General features: G+C 46.2%; 1 protein-coding gene across 7 annotated transcripts in view; it reads left to right on the top strand.

Annotated features, from left to right (window-relative positions):
- MAP4 (microtubule associated protein 4) overlaps positions 1–18,821 on the top strand; it is a 220,124-nt gene that overhangs the window by 99,087 nt on the left and 102,216 nt on the right. For all 7 annotated transcript variants that reach the window (XM_054991276.1, XM_054991275.1, XM_054991274.1 and 4 more), the window contains exon 4: positions 1,994–2,062. In XM_054991276.1, the coding sequence (XP_054847251.1) occupies positions 1,994–2,062 (69 nt within the window). The remainder of the gene's footprint in view (positions 1–1,993; positions 2,063–18,821) is intronic.

Raw genomic sequence — 18,821 nt, 5'->3', positions numbered from 1 at the left:
TTGGCCAATTGCCACTTACTTGGAGCATCTGGTTTAAGAGCGGAAGCATTTGTGATTGGGGGAATTTCACGGCTCTTTGCTGTCCTGAGGCTGAGAAAAGGAAAGGCCTCTGTCTGTGGGAGATGGAGCTGAGCAGAGTTCCTTGGTCTGGTTTTTGTTACTCTCTTGTCTGTGTAGCAAATGCTGCTTTTTTCTTTTTTAAAAACAGGATCTTTTGATGACTCGATGATAGATAAGCTGTTTTTATTTATAGAGATGTCTTTGTACTTATTTCTTGTTCCCAGATGCTGATATGCAGAAATCTGTATGTCTTTAGTATGTCTGCAGCCTGCCATCTCCCAAAGGGGGCCCAGGTTCTCCTTTTTGTTCCCCAGTTTATTCTCACAACAGCTCTGTGAGGTGGGGCAGTATGACTGTCTGCCTGGCCCAAGGTGACCTTTGTGGCAGTGTGGGGATTTGAACCTGGGTCTAACTATAACACTTCACTGGTTACAGAAGGAAGCTGCCTCTCCTCTTTGAGTAGCTACATCAAATCTTTGGATAGCCTTCACAGATAGCCTGTGGATCGATTTCTGACAGGTAGCCCACGGCTTCCACGCTCTGAGCTCATTCTGCCACCTGTAGTCAACTGTTTGACATTCCTGGATGAGCAGCTTGGTGGTGCCTGGGACTTGCAAGGCTGTGCTCTGTATGTATTGCAAATGCTGCTGGCGCATCTGACGAAGAGAGCTGTGGCTCTCGAAAGCTTATATTACAATAAAGTTGGTTAGTCTTAAAGGTGCTACTGGACTTAAAGGTGCTACTGGTTTGACACGGAGAGATTTCTGTCTTTCGTGCTACACCTCTGAAGATGCCAGTCACAGCTGCAGGCGAAACGTCAGGAACTACAATGCCAAAGTGTCTGCTAGTATCCAAAGGGGCAGCCCTTTGAGGCCCTAACTGCTATGCTAGACTACCTGGGGGCCATTTCCAAAAGGATGCCTATCCTAGGAGTATGTAGCAACTTTTTGCATTTCTTTTTGGAATTTCCTTTGTCAGTCCTGCCAGCAGGGAACACCTTCAGCATACTTAACCACAGAAAAGCTGACAGCAGTGAGTGCCTCTCAAAATGCTGGATGCAACATCGGTGTGAACAACTGGAGGGTTGGGATTGTTCCAGATGACGAAACACCCATACTCTTCCTCCTCTTTTATAAACTCTGCTGCTAAGACAGTAAGCACATTGCTCCTGTGGAGCACAAAGTGAGGAAGCCGAACCACAATGGCCTGACTACCAGGGCCAGGATCTGTGGACCCTTGCGGGAGAAGGGTCCTTGGCGCACCCTCTCTTTGGCCTTTGGCGCACGGCCAAAGCGAGGGTGCGCCAGGCTGCCACTAGAAAATAACCACGCGTCAGCCTTGATGCATGGTGGCAAAGTCTGTGGACCCCCGAGGAAGCAATATTTTGGAAACAAGTATTTTTTGATAACTGGTACCTTGTTGGGTCTTCGGTTCCTTGGGGTCTTCCATCTAATTTTCTCCACTCAATCCCAGTAATGGATTTATTCCATTACTGTTTGAGAATAACGTCTTGTGCTCTTACCACCAGTGACCGGGGATTCCTTTTGGTCTACTCCGGCATCTCCACACCTACTAATAAAAGAACTTTTTTAGAAGATGGGATATTGACAGGAAGTTTGTATTTTGGCCTATTGCCTTTTAAATGTTACACTATATCCTCGCATTTGCTAGTGAATATTGTGTATTGTATTTTCTGTGCATTGTAAATTGTTGTATTTATTGTTATTGTAAGCACTTAGTCACTTTAAATCACAGACAATAATTTAAAAATAGAGTGTATTTATATTTCCAATTTACTATTGTTATTATGTTTCTATAGAGTCCCTTAGATGTGGCTTTCCAGTTTGTATTCTGAGAAAAGATGGTATTGGCAAAGAGTTGAGATGAGATAGGCAGTTTCCCACATCTTGGTAAGACCATGTCTGTTTTCTAGGTACTTCAGCTACTGGACCTGCAGCAGTGGTAGAGAACGGCGATCATGCAATAGAAGGCAGCAGGAAGGGTAAGCTTTCAATAGCCCCATTACTGTATGTGGGTGTACACACATGCACACCTCTCTTTTTCGTCTTGGGAGGTGTTTCCCCACCATGTGATCCCATACTGCCATTTGTGCGTGTGCGTGCATGCATGCTTATTGGAAGCAAATGTGTCGTCCAATTAGCTGTTGCCCACAGACTTCAGAATGAGGCTGTCAGCAAGAGGATTATGACATTCAAGCGGCACTTTATTGGATACGTGGCTCTCCCCCTGTCCTGACAGAAGTTTCCTCTGCAAAGTGGTTTTCTCTTGTCCCATTGCCAGAAGCTGAAACTAGTGAGAGGCCTTTCTGAGCACTTCAGCTCTCTAGGAAGCCTTTTGCTTCCAGTGGATCTTGAGTCTTCTGCCTTCCTTGATCCTGGAATGCTCAAATGAGATATCTGAGGTCTTGTGGAAAGTTAAGTTGCCGGCTTCCTCCTTGCTTCCTGGCTTTCTTCCCCTTTCCCAAATACATAAGCAGCCTTGTTCAGACAAGTTCATGATACTCAGTTACTGGGTCAGCCCCGAAGAGAGGTAGCAATTGCAGTAGCCTCATTAGATCTACATACATACATGAGTTGTGTGGCAAGACTTTCAGGCTGCATAGAACTCTTCTTTAGAAAGGAACAAGTGAGGGGCCTGCAAGGACTTGCTGGGGGAAAGGTCTCATTTTTCCCTGTATCTCCCTCCCCCACTATTTTGTCTTCACTTCCCTGCCAGCACCCATAGCCTCTCCCCTTTTCCTATTTCCTTCTCCTTCCTACCCACCAGCCAACCTACCTTTATCTACTCCACTGTCTTTAGCTTTCCTTCGTTCCCCTCCTCCATGGCAACTTTCTCCCAGGAAAAATTGGGCCTGAGGCAGCTGCTGGCAAGTCCTCCTCCATCAGAGATTATGAGAGGGGGAAGGAACCCTTTCCAGGAATGCTTTGGCCTCCAAGTCCCCCCCCCCTCCCCAATGGATTGGCTTTATAGAAACCAAGGTTTGGATGGTTCAGCAATAGTGTTGTGGTTACCTAGCAACTTCCAGAACGGTTAACTGACAGCCCACAGGGCCTTCTTTTCTTAAAGCGAGCGGCATTGTTTCATTCTTTGGGGGAGTTCTAATCCCCTGATAAATGTGGGTGTGGGTGTGGGTGTGGGTGTTTAAAATTTTGGATTTTTCTACAAACCTAGGACTTCCTTCAGCTTTGAAGAGAAATCCCCCCTGTCTGTTCCTAGCTTCATTTTGCAAATGTGTTGAGCCACACTCTGTGACATGGGTTGGAATCAAATGTATGATGCTAAGCTAAATTGGCATAGTATAAAAGCAAGGTTCGAAGGTCTAATTTTTTACAACAGTCAGTCAGCTTTGTTTGATTGTGGGGCTGGGGGTACACATTTCAGCATTTCGCCCTCCTTGCGCAGCCCAAAGGGTTTCCTTTGACTCTCCCTTTGTTGGGAGACTGTGGATACCTTTCCTGCCCTTAGAGAGAGAGCATCTCTCACACACCTCAGTCTATCCCCTAGACATTTTTATGGCTCCTTTGCTTCATTCTCCTTTTTGAGAGGGTGAGGGGTAGAGACCAGGCTGGACGTTAATTGTTCTCTTATTCTGTGCCTGTTGCGTGGAAGGAGGCTGCTGCCTTTCCTGTGGCCTTGCTGGTGTCTTAGTCCTGGCTGCCAGTTTTTTTTAGAATGGTACAGCTTTATACACATCAAAATATTTAGGAGTTTCTAAGGAAACAGGTGGTTACAATGCCGTTTTATACAATCGCAGCTCTGGCTAAATGCATCTCCGTAGGTCAGGGTTCTATAGCTACCATTAGTGGGCTGTTGAAATGGGGCTGATATTGTTGGTGTAGTCCTATGGATGCCTGTAAAGGGCTACTGTGGCACTGGGACAACTAGATCACTGTTTCCTGGTTGCATCCCAGAGCAAACCAAGATGAGTACTAGTACCATGAGAAGGGGACACAGCATCCTTATGGCGAAGGGGTTTAGGCTCAACTCAAAGCAACCTCGAGACCTGGCCTGAGAAAGGAGAAGCTCACAACTGCAAAAGGGAAGGAGGCTGCATAGGCCAGCGCCAGAACACTTGTGATGTATGCAGAAGGTCCCAGTTGGTTTCTAGGGCAGGGCCTTTGCTTGAGAACCCAGGGAGAGGTGCTGCTTGTCAGAACAAACATGAGTTTGCCTGTTCACCTTGCACATGCTGGGTCTAAAGATACCCTGGGCTCTTCTTTGAGGCCCGTGGGTCTGCAGGTCTTCTACACAGGAGTGCAGAATGAAGACCTGCTAAAACACTATACCTTGTAAGTGCAGGAACTGTGAGGCCGCTGCTGCTTGGTTTGTTTGAAGTGTGTGTGTGTGCCACTGGTGTAGCTGCCTCCTTTCTTGGTGTTCAGGAAATGGCTTCTGGAGAGTTCCATCCGACTGGGAGCAACCAAGGTTACTGTTTGCGCATCTTGTAGATCTCCAGGACAGCACTAGGTTATGAGATTAACATTAGATTATTGAGGCTGGCCGACCATTAGAAATGGAGAACTTCACTCACTGAGGGGCTTGGGCTTGGAACACCGTCCACCAGGAGCGATGGGAGACAATGACATCTCTTTAAGAGATTTGTCATCCTTTCCTTGTAGTCCGGCTTGTGCAAGAGAAATTCCTGGTCGGCTCCGCCTCCGTATTTTGCCCGATTGTGGAAGATGTGGCTCTTGCCGTTCTGACCCAGTCCTGTTAGCTGCACATGTCCCTGCAAAGAGTGGCTTCATCCTGATTTCCTCTTGACAGCAGCGAGACTCCTGAGCAGTCAGGGCTTTCGAAGCTAAGCTCGGCATTGTTAAACCCTACAAGAATTTTCTGTAGAGGCATTGGCTTTCAGCAGCATGTATTTAGGGGCCTCCTGAACTTCTTGGCCTGATGGCGCTCTGTTGCTAATGGACACGAATTCCCAGCTAATTTCTGCATGCTTAGTACAGTTGACTGGCTGCCTTCCTTCCACACACGACAGCATGAGTCTCTCTTGTGAAAGTGCACTTCCCCTTGTCTCTGGCCTGCTGGCTGCTCTTAATAGAATATTTTGCTTGTTGTGCATTAATGTTCATGTTTACTAATGACTTAATGCTTTTATGCCCCTCTCTACCCCCATCCCTCTCTCCTGTCGTCTCCCCTCTTTCTTTCTTTTTTTCCTCCTAGAAGCCTAAAATCTGGGGCTGCTACTGACACAAGACCAGTGTGCTTTCCTTCCTGCCATTACACTTCTTTACAAAACACACAATCCTTCCGCATTTTACAGAGCTCTTCTTTACCTGGACTTTATGGGGCTGAAGAAACGAGAGGGTAGATCTGCAGTTGGCTGGGCAGCTGCCACCATCTTCCTCCTCTTCCTCCTCCCTCTCTCTGCTCTGCAGTGCTTGTTACACCTTCCTTGAGTGTAACCACAAAGGTGCCTGACGGGAGCTGAAACTGCACTTTTAAAAATGACGATGAGTTTTTCTCTTTTGAAATTACCTTCATGATTTCACTTTTAATTTAATCACTTTTTGCTTTTTTTAAGTTGAGTTAAAATTGAGTTGGTTGCCCACTTCAATCCCATGCATGCTTTCATTTGGGTTTTCGGCCAGACTGACTTCAGCCTTCCCTCACCCTTCATCTGCCCTCCTCCTTTGTTCCTGCTGCTCTGATAGCCTCTCCAAAGAAGGAACTTGATTTAATGCTGCCTCCCCCCCCCCCCCCGGTTTTGGAACAGGTGTTTTATTTCTTCCTTGTAAATGCATTTGAACAATTATTCCAAAATCTGCATTTGACTGTGTGTAAAAACCAAGCATTATCAAAGGAGTCTTCAGAAGGGAAGTTGTCACACATCAGCTGTTAATGGGCACATGATCACCTTGATCTTGTTGCGCTGCTCGTATCAAGGTTGTAGCTAGCAGACAGGATTCTGCTTTCATGGAAGTTTTTAATGTGTGTTGAGTCTACCTTTGAGCCTGTGGTGTGCTGTTCAGATATAAATTCTTCTTCTCTTGTCGACTGACAGAAGGAAAGGAAACATTGCAGAAAGTATGAAGAACGACATCAGACATGTCAGAATCACTAATGAAATAATCATCTGACAAGGCTGCAGCCAGAGTAGGAGAGAGCGGTCTCTTTGAACTCCTCCTCATCTGTCTGTAGGTTCAGCTTGTCACTTGCAATTTCAGTTGCTGCCCTCTCTTGGATACAAATCAGCCCCTCTGCGCAAAGCCGCACTCCCTCAAAATGTGTACAGTCATAAATTCAAGGTTTCCTTTGCACTGCAAGGCACATCTCTCTCCTTCTTTAAAGCATAGCTAAATTGGCTTCTCACTGCCTTACGCACTTCTTAAAAAAAAGGATATGTGTGCTGTAGAAGACAGGCGAGCATGCAGAAACGGAGAAACCCTAGACCTAAAACAGCTCAAATGGAGAAAGCGCAGCCTCTTGCTCTCAGAGAGGCAAGATTGGAAGAGTGGCAGAAGGCAGATGCTGCCTCACTCAGCTGCCCGTGCTAAGATGGGGCCTACTGTGCATGCCATCCTTCCTGCACATTGGCCCTCCTCACAGCTTATGTCTAGCCACATGCAGAGGCATGGAGGGGTTCTTGTTGGACAAGGAATACATTGGTGAGAGCATATTGCCAAGGTCTGGGCAAATCAAATGCCGACGTGCTTCCAGTACTTCTCCTTAAACCTCGTGGCTTCCATGGGGGAGGGGAGTTGCTGCTTTAGTTGTAAGAGAAGAGCAAACGAAATCTCAGTTTGAATTTCAGGCTGAGGCAAAATCTGCTGGTTCTCAATGGATTGGGCTTCCAGAACTGCCCTTGATTTTAGCATGCTTCTCAGCTGACATTATTCCCTCTCTTCCTCTAGCTTTGGTTGCACTGTAGCTTTTGAGGGTACTTGGCAGGTGTATCAAGCACCTGCCAAGGAGTTGGGATACCCAGAACCCCTACTATTGGCACTGGGCATCTCTTGACTACATTCATTTCTCGGGCCTTTCCAAGACCTGTGCTAGTAATTGGAGGCTCCCGTAGATAGCAGTGTTGAAGGCAGCTGGCAAGGTTCAGCTGTTCCCTCGTTGCTACTGTCCTTCTGAAACATCCCTTGATTACCTCCTTGGCCATTAGCAGGCCAGTCTTCCACTGTGCAGCAGAAGTGTCTTATCACACCCCGGTTCTGTGCTGAGGAAGGCTGCATTGCGACGAATGGAACGAGAGTCGAGTGTGTGTGAAGCATCATGAGGCTGCCTTCCACAAGGAAATGCCAACAACCTAGGCATGTCATTTAACACTGCCCCCCCCACCCCAGTATGGCTGTTGGTCAGTCCTGGCGGGCTACTAATTGAAGCCCTTAGAAGTCCCCTGTGATCGCAGCAGGGCTGACCCCTGCTAGCCCAGTTTAAGCTCGAGACCTGGTGTGGTCCCTGCATAAAATGGCTCACATCCAGAATGGCTTTGCTTCTGGGCTCTTCTGACACGAGTCCCCCTCCTGCAACATTTATTGGAACAACGAGGCCTTTCAGGCTTCTGTTTTGTTTAAGGAAACGGGAGCGTTGCTATGACCTGCCCCTCAGCCTCATTAGTTTGGAAGCTGGCTGCCTCGTGGAGCCAACTTGTTCCAAGCATTCAGAATAGCAGCTGCTCTTGGTTAGCTTTGGTGTCCCAGTGAGGTGCCATGAGCCAGTCCCCTCTGCATTAACATCTAACCATAAAATTGGAGGATTTTAGTCCAACTCCTTGCCTCTGAGTGTGCCCTATATGCAAATCATCCTCAGGCACCTAAATGGGGTCTGCCTGGTTCAGCGCTAGTACACTCCATAGGAGAGAGTCAGGACTGAGAAACTGCTGCTGCCATTTAGTTCCAGTGCACTGCTAGGCATGTAGGCTGTGCTCATGCGGCCTTAGAGTGAAGTGAATGGGTTGGTGGCCCTGGCACGTGTTCCCCGGTGTGAGTTCAGCACGCTCAGCTGGGATCTTCTGCAGGCCGTGCCGTGGTTAGGAGGAGTGTTCATGCTTCCAAGCCAAGGGAGGCAGTGATGGTGTTAATGGCAGTTGAAATCTTCTAAAGTGGGACGGGGTTATGCTTTGCTAAGGCTATCTGCTACTAAGGAGAAAAACTGGCTTGGTGCCTCCCAAGAAGAAAAGATTTTATGGGGAAAGCTTGCATGCTTGAACTCTTGAATTCGGTATTTCTTAAACATCAGGTGGCAAATATATTCCCAATTGAGTATGATAGGAGTTGAGATGGGAGCAAGTGAGGTCTAAGGCAAAAATGAAGGGGTTGCACGGAAATAGCAGCTCTGTAGCAAGATACCTGTTCATGTCATGGCTAGCTAGTCAGGGGAGCGTGCTGCGTGGAAAAGTTGAGGCAATGGTGTCGGGCATTCAGCTGCTAGGTCAACTACTTTCTAAGGACATTGGTTCCACTGCTTACCTGGACCAAAGAGGCACGTCCAAATTATCTCCTGTTTCTCCATAATTCCATCTTGCATGTATTTTTTTTTAAATCATAATTTTTTTGCTTTATATTTCAGTTTTTTTCTTTTGACTTTGAGTTTACAGCACTTGCAGAAGTTGATGCCTTGAAAGTAGATGATAGTGCACGTTTAATCAACATTGAGTGGCTGCCCTTTTTTGGAATGAAATGTAATTTTCCTGTTGTTTGTAACACGCATGTTGGATGGAGAAAGTCCAGGGGCTTGAGCCTTGGTGCTCTTTGATTTGTTCTACCTTTCTTTGCATCTGCTCTGGCAGTGCCCAAGTGCACTTCTTAAATCACAGGGTCTTTAAAAGTACAGACCAATATATACTCTGTTGCTTAGTTGCTTGCAATAATTATAGGAAACTTCTACAGTATTTTGTAACCCATATCTCTGTTTATGTCAGTCTTATATACTGATGCTGTACCACTTTGCTGAATAAACACTAATAAACTTGTGTGCTAACCGCTGAACTGTCTTGCTGTCTCTTGGTGGAAATATTCTTGGTGTGCCTCTCTCCCTCTCCCCCATGCTTATTTTTCCAGATTTTTATTGCCTAATACTGGAATAATTTTTTGGTTAAACTTCTAAAAACAGCAAGCTAGTAATATTGGCCAGGTCTAAATTGGAACCCCTTAAAACTGGCTCTAACAAACCTTCCTAAGTTAGGGAAATTCCCCCCCCCCCTGCAAAGGTAATGAAGACTTTAACAAAAGCAACATTACTCACTTCTGCATGAACTTGGTGGCAAGCAGGCATTGGGACAAATATCAGAGACGCTCTTGGGTCCTGGAGAGTTGTGGTCGGCGTGGGGTGGGAATCCAGGGGGAGTTTGCAGTTAGTGAAAGGGGCTTTTTTTGTTAGCCCTAAATGCTGATTGCCGTCCTACCTAGAGCAGTAGAAGATGGTGCCAAGTTGAACTGGCACTCTGCCATCTAGCTTATTCTGGGCACAAAGAGTGAGGTGGAGTATCTCATCTTCTCCATAGGAAATGTATAACTGACACCCCTTATTTCACAATATTATAGCTCCCCCTTCTTTTTGCCCTTTTAAAAAAGAATGCAAGTTGTTAATTTTCAGGGGCTTGCTCATTTGGAAGCTATTCTTCCTTTTCTTTTTAAATTTGCTTTCAAAGACTGACAGGTAACTAAACAGGTAAACAGTCACTGATAATTGTACGTTGAGAACTGCTGTTTGCACATGATGGCTGTCGCTGTAATACAGGCAGCCTCAGACTACCAACTGATTTAAGTAGCATTTAAACTTTTATCAAAAACTTTGCACCCTCTTTTCATTAAAAGAAATCCAAAGGCACTTATTGACTTGTTGAGTTTGTCCTCCAAGTGGCTCACTGCATCATTTCCCAAACGGGACGTTGCCACTGCACACGGACTGCCACTTGCCGGCAGTGCCCAGGTCTCCCAATCACATCCCAATGCTTAGCTTGCCAGAATTCCCAAATTCCACCCCTGGCACCTCCAGTAGAATGACCTCAAGTTGTAGCAGGTGTTGGGAAAGATATTTTTTCTGATTAAGACCCTGTTGCTGCTGCCAGTTAGAATAGAGCAGGAGCCCCCAACCTTTTTGAGACTATGGGCATTTGGGGAATTCTGGGGAACAGTAGTGAGAGGCACCACCTAATGGCTACCGTGGGGTGAGGGCTGGTTGCAAAATAGTGGGAAGTGCCAAGCCACAGCTTACAACAGAGTGGATGCAGACATACAAGCGATGCCTCCCAGGCTGCTCTTTGTCCCCTTGTGCTGAGGAGCTGGAGGAAAGCTGGAATTGTCTCTTTTCTTTGAGGAAGAAACGCTGTTTGATTTCTAGTGGAAGGGGAGGGTCTGCTCCTGTGCAGCCCAGAGACATAAGAAAGTCTGTGTCTATGAGCCAAGGGGGTGTGGCTGTGTGATGTACGCGCCCAGGAGGACTGGCGTCCTTTGCTAGTTATACAGCTGGTTGGGAGTGACCCAAAGCTCCTGGGTAGTTTTCTCTTCCCTGGAAGAACTTTTGGATTTTTTCTGTAAGACCTAAGGAACTAAACACCTTGGTGGGAGACACGCTGGGGATCACTGGAGGAGACCATCTTGATTTAGCTAGACCAAGGACTTCCTTGGGTATATGGCAGATTCATACGAACTCTCTGTCCTCTGGTCAATGGTGCATCTTGCTAGCTTCTCATTCAGTGCTCCATATGCCTGTTCAACATGCCCACTGAGTGCATTATGTTTGGTCCATAATTAGTAACTATTTTTTTCTGCAGGGCCGCTGTAAAAATGTAGGCAGTAACTCATTACCTCATCTCTTCCCCAGTTCCTCTGGATTGATAGCTGGGTTGAGCGGGGTGGTTTCTGGGCAACGGGAACTGCCAATTGGTTTATTCCTGATTTAAAAATTGCCTGCATTTGGGGAAAGGACTGAAGGGTGGGGGAGGTTAGCTTGAAAAATGTATTGCAGGAAATGTGTAGTGACTACATAAAATGGAAGGTAGGAGTCCACAGTTGACCTTGGTGAAGTAGACAGAATGCTCCTACTGCTGAAATGCAATCGGTGGAGAGAGACACAGGGTGGGAATTCACAACCGGAAGGGAGATTGATAGGTTCACAGTTCCCTGGCCTTATCCCTTCCAATCTACATTGACCAGACAAACTGTGGACATGGCTTTAGTAGCTGGTAAGCATGAAGCTCTTGTACAGCCTCCCTTTACACTGGACACAATGAATTCTCTTCTGTATATTGCTCCTATTATTTCAGTCTCACGGATTTAGTAGCGGAACAGTAGGAGGAGGTGGCATTGATTGTGCTCTGAACCACGACTTGCTAAATTAGAGAGGAAACTGTTTATAAACTGTGAGTCTGACATCCTTTTGGGCAGCTGCTATATACTCATTATCAGTTTATACTTTTAAGTGCAAAAACTAGTTCCAGGAATCAACCCAAATTGTCCCTCATTGATATTATCTTAGTTATATTTATAGCCTGCTTTTTCCTCTGAGCAGCTTACAACATTGTGAAATTGCCATGTTTGCTTCCCCTCCTCTCCCATTCTGTTTGTTGCTGACTCAAGACTTCAGCCCCTTCCTCTTCTTCTCCCTGAAGGGCTACCTCATGGAAGAGGGCATGAATGTCTTCTGTATTTCTCCAGAGGTAAGATTGTGCCTCTTGGGTTTAGGTGACAAGAGGACAAGAATGGCTGGACAGCGAGCCAGTAGCCTGGGGGCATTGCTGAGCCGCCCTTCACAAGAGGCCTTCAAGCAGAGGGGGGCTTTCTGTTCTCTTTCCCTCTAGAGCTGGGTTATTCCTTCGAGTCAGATACAGTGCTGCCATAGATGTTATCACCCCCATTTAAAAATTGGTCTGTTTGCACGTGGGGACCCTTGTCAGAATCCATTAAACAGGTTTCCAGAGTATGTTCTGAAGGCACAGGAGGTCAGCAGGCCTAGCTCTGGTCAGTATTTAGACTGGAGACCCACAGCCCGCCTCTACGGAGCCTCTGTGTAGGAGTGAGTGCCTCCTGCTGCTGTCGCGGTGGCCCGGAGTCTGCAGGCACTCACAGCTGGACCTTGTCCAGCATTCTGTGCAGCCTTACGGTGATCCAGGTCTCCAGATGCCTGGCAGTCGGCAGAGAGGTCTTGGGCAGCTAGTTGAGCCCTCCACCATCTGAGCTGGGCTTCCGCCGGCTTCCCTGTCTCCTCTGCAGGTCCTGGAGGCAACCATGGGATCCCCAGCAAGACGAGATTGCCCTCCAAGTGGGTCCCTCAGCAGTCCCAGTTCCTGCTACAGAGAGTCCTGGGCTTCTGATAGGGTGTGGCAGCCTCAGCTGGTCCCAAGTCCCCTGATGGCTCCTGGAGGGTTCAGAGGGCCCAGGCACCTCGCGGTTGGTCCTGGTTTTGTCCTCCATTGGATCTGTCATCATAGTGTCCTCATCTTCTGATGGGGAATCAGAAGTAAAGGAGAGATGTAAATGAAATAATTCAAGTGGAATATGCAGAGGGCCATTACTCAACTTTGGAGTCTCCTGTTTTGCATGCAGAAAGCCCAGCTAGCGTAGCAGGTATGGAAGAAAACCATTTTTTACCCAATCCCTCAGAGAGCTCCTGCCAAGCAGAGTAGACTGTAATGGACCGACGGTCTAACTTGGTAGAAGGCGGCTTCAGATGTTAAATTGCTTGCTTTCCCTTGCTCTGTGGTTTCTGCAGCTATGTGACATTCAGAGAACCACTAAGGATGACTCATCCGACTCAAGGCTGTTTGTGTGGCTTCCCAGTCTCTGTCTGTCTCAGGTAGGCAGATGAGACCTCTTGGGCCCTTCAGCATAAAGGAATCACGGCGGCTTGCTGTCCGTGCCCCTGTGCCCTGTGTGTTCCTTCCCCATGTTATTGCTGCATTTGCAGGCCTCGTATCCATGATCGAGCGTGACGCTGGCTGGCGCTCATGTTGCTGGGTCTACGTACCTCGTCAGTGGCGCTCCCCTCCAAATGACAAAAAGAAGAGAACGGATGTAGCTCAGTGGTAAAACATATACTAAAGCAGTAGATTGAACGTGGGGCTGGTGGCTGAGCTCATATTTCTTGTGCAGGAGGTCCTGGGTTGCTGGTGATAGGGCGAGGGGAACAGCAGTGCCTTGCCTAAACAACTAGTGGCTGATGGGGCATTTAAATCCGCATTACTGGGGCATCATTGATTCAGATTCAGACCACTCCCATCCCAACGGATATCTTTCCCCAAACCACCACAGAAGACTAGTAGACTGCCACTGGAACGATGAATCAACTTTAGAAGAATCTTGAACATGGTAAAAAAAAAATAGAATTTGCATCCAGCTCATGTTCCTGAAGGATCCCTCCGAGACTCCCAAGTTTTTAGGCACTAGGTTTTGGAAGACGAAATGTATCTGTCAAAGAAAAGCTCCCATGTTTAGGGGAAAGCTTCAGAGGCACTTTGGTTTACTGGTTGGTGTGTTGGAGATCCAGGCTGAAATCCCCACTCAGCAGTTCATCGATGGGTTACGTTGGATCAGGTAACCCCCTCACCACCACCACCACCACCACCACCACCACACACACACACACACACACACACACACACACACACACACACACACGCACACACTTTAAGCTACTAAATGTGGCTGTTAAGAAGGGAGAGGTCCTTAGAGGAAGGCTAGGATAAAACACATTTTTGGTCTCTACTTACATATTTATCTATACTACCCTGCATACACAGAATTCTTCATTAGTCAGGAAAAAAAATCAAGACATTTTGGATAATGTGGAAATTTTGCCCAGTGCCACTGTGCTGACAAAGATAGGATGTATAGATTTTGGAATTAATTGAGGACTGTGTCCTGTGCTGTACTCCCCTGTCACACCACCAGGTACAGCCATGAAAGAGGTCAAAGAAATACTCAGTTCATGGCTTGCCACTGCTTGGCACTATTTATAGCTAGCCATGCCTGAGGTAAATCATGATGGTGCTCCCGAAGTACCTGCTCTCTTACCTTGGTAAACCCTGGGTTACAACTCACAGCATTAATAATAATAACATTCAATTTATATACCACCCGCCAGGACAACTTAACGCCCACTCAGAGTGGTTTACAAAGTATGTTATTATTATCCCCACAACAAATACCTTGTGAGGTGGGTGGGGCTGAAAGAGCTCTGAGAGAGCTGTGACTAACCCAAGGTCACCCAGCTGGCTTCAAGTGGAGGAGTGGGGAATCAAACCCAGTTCTCCAGATTCGAGTCCTGCCACTCTTAACCTCTACACCAAACTTTGTCCATCAGAAACTGAACACAACAAGTAAGAGGAAAGTAAACCAAGGATGTTCAGAGATGCGGAAATATAAGTTCTTAGGGGGAATATATATATATATATATATATATATATATATATATATATATATATATATATATATATATAATCGCTGTTATTTGCTTTCACAGGTTTCCTGACAGATTATTTGAGAGCCTTTTAAAACCACCTGCCCTGTAGCTTCCAAATAACCCTGAATGACTACATATGAGCTCCATGTACCAGTGTGTGCCACCCTTGGCCACCACACTAAACAGCCCACTTCCCCCTGACATGGCTGGAGACACAAGATCTCTTCCCTGTCTAAGGAACCTCTAAACCAGGGGGTCCCAACATAGTGCCCATGGGTACTGTGGTGACCAAACAACACCTTTCCTGGCTTCCACCATATTTTTTTAGAAAGTGGGTGGGCCAGAACGAACATTTGCGCAGGAGAGCTGTGAGATCTGATTGGCTGAAAAACGTTGCTTTGGCAGCAGCTGCTGCCACAGCACAAGGATCTTCACTGTGTGACTGAAGGTGAGCTGTGCATATGCAGAAAATACTTTAAAACAATTTGTTAAACAATGACTGATTCCACACACATTGGATAATGCACTTTCAATGCACTTGTTTGAGGTGGATTTTTTGTTCCGCACGCAAAAAAATCCGTTCCAAATGATCTATAAAGAGGATTGGAAGTGCATTATCCAACGTGTGTGGAATCACTCAATATGTTTAACAAAACAGAGCTTCTGCCTGAAATGTTGAAGATTTACTATTAGAGTTATGCATAACTTCGCTCCCTGACATTTTGTGGTTGGCTCTGCCTCCTGTGGCAGAACTCCAAAGGTGCCTGCCTGTAGGCTCAAAAAGGTGGTGATTTCATCTGAGCCAAATGTTCATTCAGTGACCCCTTTCCGCTCTGTTCCTCCCCTTTTTCCTCTGAAAGATCTAAGGGGCTTGATTGGCCATTGCTGGCTTTCTCTGTTAGATTACCAGAGTACAAAGTGAATTGGCAGATATGAAAAAGGGGATGGAGTTGGCTTTGTTCATCACAGTTACTCTTAAGGAAACCTTAAAACTGTGTGTGCCATGTGTTGTGGGTTGTGGGTCATAGCACTTCTGTAGAACCACTGCGTGTGTTATATTACTTAGGATTTTTGCAGCAGGCATATTTGCCACAACCTGAAAGCTGCTTTGCTTGGTTCTAGTATCATTGCTAGAAGCAGCACTAATGAACACTTCACATTCCAGAGCTGATGGAGCTTCCTCCTCATATAAATGAACTGGAAGCTTGCAAGGCTGTGCCTGACAAGCAGGTTCCACTATCCTAAGCAAAGAGGAGAATAAAACCATACTTCTTGGGTAAGCCATCTTTGTCCTGAGTTGAAGTTGTGTGTGCCCATTTGGGCACACCCAAGTTTTTCAGGTATGGTACTATAATGAGGCAAGGTGGGGCTTTGGTCTCAGGTGTTGTATGGGGGGGGGAGCTACTGTCTTATCCTTGCCCCTTTTAGGAAGGTTATTCTGCTCCATGTTCAAGATACCTTGGAAACATGGGAGCATTAGCTGCTCTGGCTCCTGAGCAAGGGCTGGAAAGAGAGCTGGAAAGGGGGCCTCAAGCTGCAACCCCTCGAGCTGATCTCTTCCATAGATACTGGGTGTCCAAACACAGGTGACAATTTCTTTGTGTCCTAGCAAATAATAGAATCTTCATGGATTGAATGTCTTTGTTAGGATAATTAATAAGAAGAGACCCTTCAACTGCATTTCAGGTGGATGGTTGTGTTGGTCTACAGTAGAAAAGCAAGATTTGATTCTAGTAGCACCTTACCAACAAGATTTTCCGGGGTATAAGCTTTTGAGAGTCAAACTTGATATCTGACCAAGGGAGCTCTGACTTGCAAAAGCTCGTGCCCTGAAAATCTTGTTGGTCTTTAATGTGCTACTGGACTCAGATCTTGCTGTTCAACTGTGTTAGTCCTTCTAGAATCTTCTTCTAACGGTTAGGCTCTATTAAAAGGTCTTTTGTCTCGCAATCATGACAACTTTGTGTGCCACATCCTTTCATAAGAGGTATCTGTTCCAACAGTGCTTGTGTTATGCAGGCTTCAGTGAGACCAGCCATACTTCTGGGTGGCCTGTAGGATTTGAGTCCAGTGGCACCTTAGAGACCAACAGGATGTTCAGGGTATGAGCTTTTGGGAGCCGAGGCTCTCTTCTTCAGATACCTTCTGGGTAGCCTGATAGTCATTGTTGACCTTAAAATAACTTGCTCGTAGCATGAACAGTCCCAAGCAATTTATTAGCTGCCTGGTTGTTAGTCCAAAAATTTCAATAGAATCCTCTGGTGCCTTTTAAAGGTGCATGGGGGGCGGGGGGGGGGGGCATCGCCTACATGGCTGGGGATGAACTCAGCTTGAGTACAAAGAGAAAAAAAGTTGGCCCCCCTGTAGGTGTTCTTGTTTACTTGTGGGTGTTTACATGTATTTTTCCTCTCTGTATCGAGTGTGCATGTATATAACTGCCCACTTAGACTAAAATCGATAAATTTCACTGCATGCATAGAGCAGCAATTGAAGTTTCTTCTACAGTGAGTGAATCTGTTAGTCGTTACAGTGCCACAAGACACTGTATATCTGTATGTTGTGATCCACCCTGAGCCCGTTTGCGGGGAGGGCGGACTATAAATCTAATTAATAATAATAAAAAATAAAGACGTGCTGTGTTGGCTGTTGCAGACTAACAAGGCTTCCCCTCTGGCATTTGTCCACAAACGCATTGCAGTCCCCTGTTCTTAAAGCTCATTTCTGGTTTCTAAACATTCTTTTTAAATTTTTTTTATTTTATTTTATCAAAACAAAGAGGAGTACAGAAAAAAAGGAAGGGGAGGGAATGGGAAGGTCAGAAAAAACTATGAAACTTTGCGCTACAAGGGTTATTGAAATACAGAATACAAAAAACATAACTTTTCTCAAAATTTGTCATTCAAATGAAGATTACAGCCGTTTTGGTGTCTAAACTTTCTTAGGTCATCACTTCCATAAGCTTTGGGGCTTGAAACAGCAGGTGAACTTCTGCCAAGCTGAAGAACAAAACTGCAAAATATGAATGCATCATGAATGATGCTGACTGGGGCCATAGGAGACCAAGAGAAAAGGCCTCTTGGAATTTCAGGACTCTTGAGTTGTGTGCATACGATCGTGTTTTCTTAAGGAGCCACTGGCACCTCAGAATGAATTTCATTACCCATCCCTTCTTTTTCATGGCTAAGATGAACAGGTGATGTGGCAGTAAACAGGATAGTGGAGCAAGCACTTCTTGATGTACCATTTTGTTGGCAGGACTTTGTGGATTGTACTGGCAGCCAGTTCTCAGGGTGTTCTTGCTGGCATGTACGTGCGTCAAGGTGTAAAGAAGTCTGGGCACATTCACTGATCAAGTGCACAAAGGATGATGCAAAGGAGGGACACAAAGGATGGTGATGGAGGGAAAAAAGGGCTGGTGTTTGACCACCTACAAATTCTGAAGCTGTAGATTGGTTATAGGAAAGAAGGCCTAGGGCAGAAATACCTCGATCTCAACAGAAGCTCGGCAAGACATTTCAGGATTCCAGTTGGAAAGTTGCAGGCTTAATCCGTGTCCACCCTGGCTTCTGTTGCCCAATTTCTCTCACTTTGCCTCTTTACCTACAGGAAACAGGGGAAGCCATCCTGTGTCCTTCATGCGATCCCCAAATTGTGCTGTGCTTGGCTCCCCAAGGCTAAGTGAATAGGATTAAGGCTGACACAGGGTGCTGGAAATTCCTTTTCATCGTTTAAACTTTCCTTTTTAGTGCATCCTGCTGAGGAGTGCAGCATCACAGTTTCAGGAAAGAGGTCGATGCTTTGACCTTGGACTGCTTCAGTGCTTCTGACTGTTTCAGAAATAGCACAGTGCGAGAACTCCTTGGAGGATGGAGGAAAAGATGCTTGAACTCTTGCGTGTGTGTTGAGCTCTCTGCATCCAGTCATTTGCGTATAACCCTCTAAAAGACTAACCTGCTGCTCCCACGAGCCAGGCTTTTTAAAGGAGTGCCTTCCTTATCCCAGGCAGCTGTCTCTTCAGGTGTTGGTGCAGTTAGTGAGCCAGCAAGAGGAGCGACATAAGAATCTTGCAAAGCAGAACCACAAGCTCACGCTTTTAGAGAGAGGAACCCTTCACTATGGTCAGGAATAGGGTTTTGGAACAGGGTTTTTAGAGCCCAGAACAATAGCATTTGAGATATGTGGTTGAATGATCATGGACTATTATCATACAAAGCAGAAGAATATCCTTTTCAGGACATTGGGTGATTGTGTGGCCAGCTGATAGGAAACTGAAAGTTTATGCATGTATGCAGGGCTTTTTTTCTGGGAAAAGAGGTGGTGGAACTCAGTGGGTTGCCAGCAGAGGGGGCAACTCCTGGCAGGTGGTGGTGCCCCTGGTACCA

This window comes from Eublepharis macularius, chromosome 11 (assembly GCF_028583425.1).
Source record: "Eublepharis macularius isolate TG4126 chromosome 11, MPM_Emac_v1.0, whole genome shotgun sequence".
NCBI classification, from domain to species: domain Eukaryota; kingdom Metazoa; phylum Chordata; class Lepidosauria; order Squamata; family Eublepharidae; genus Eublepharis; species Eublepharis macularius.
The sequence above is the reverse complement of the archived record's forward strand: the minus strand, read 5'-3'. Positions and strand labels throughout refer to the sequence as shown.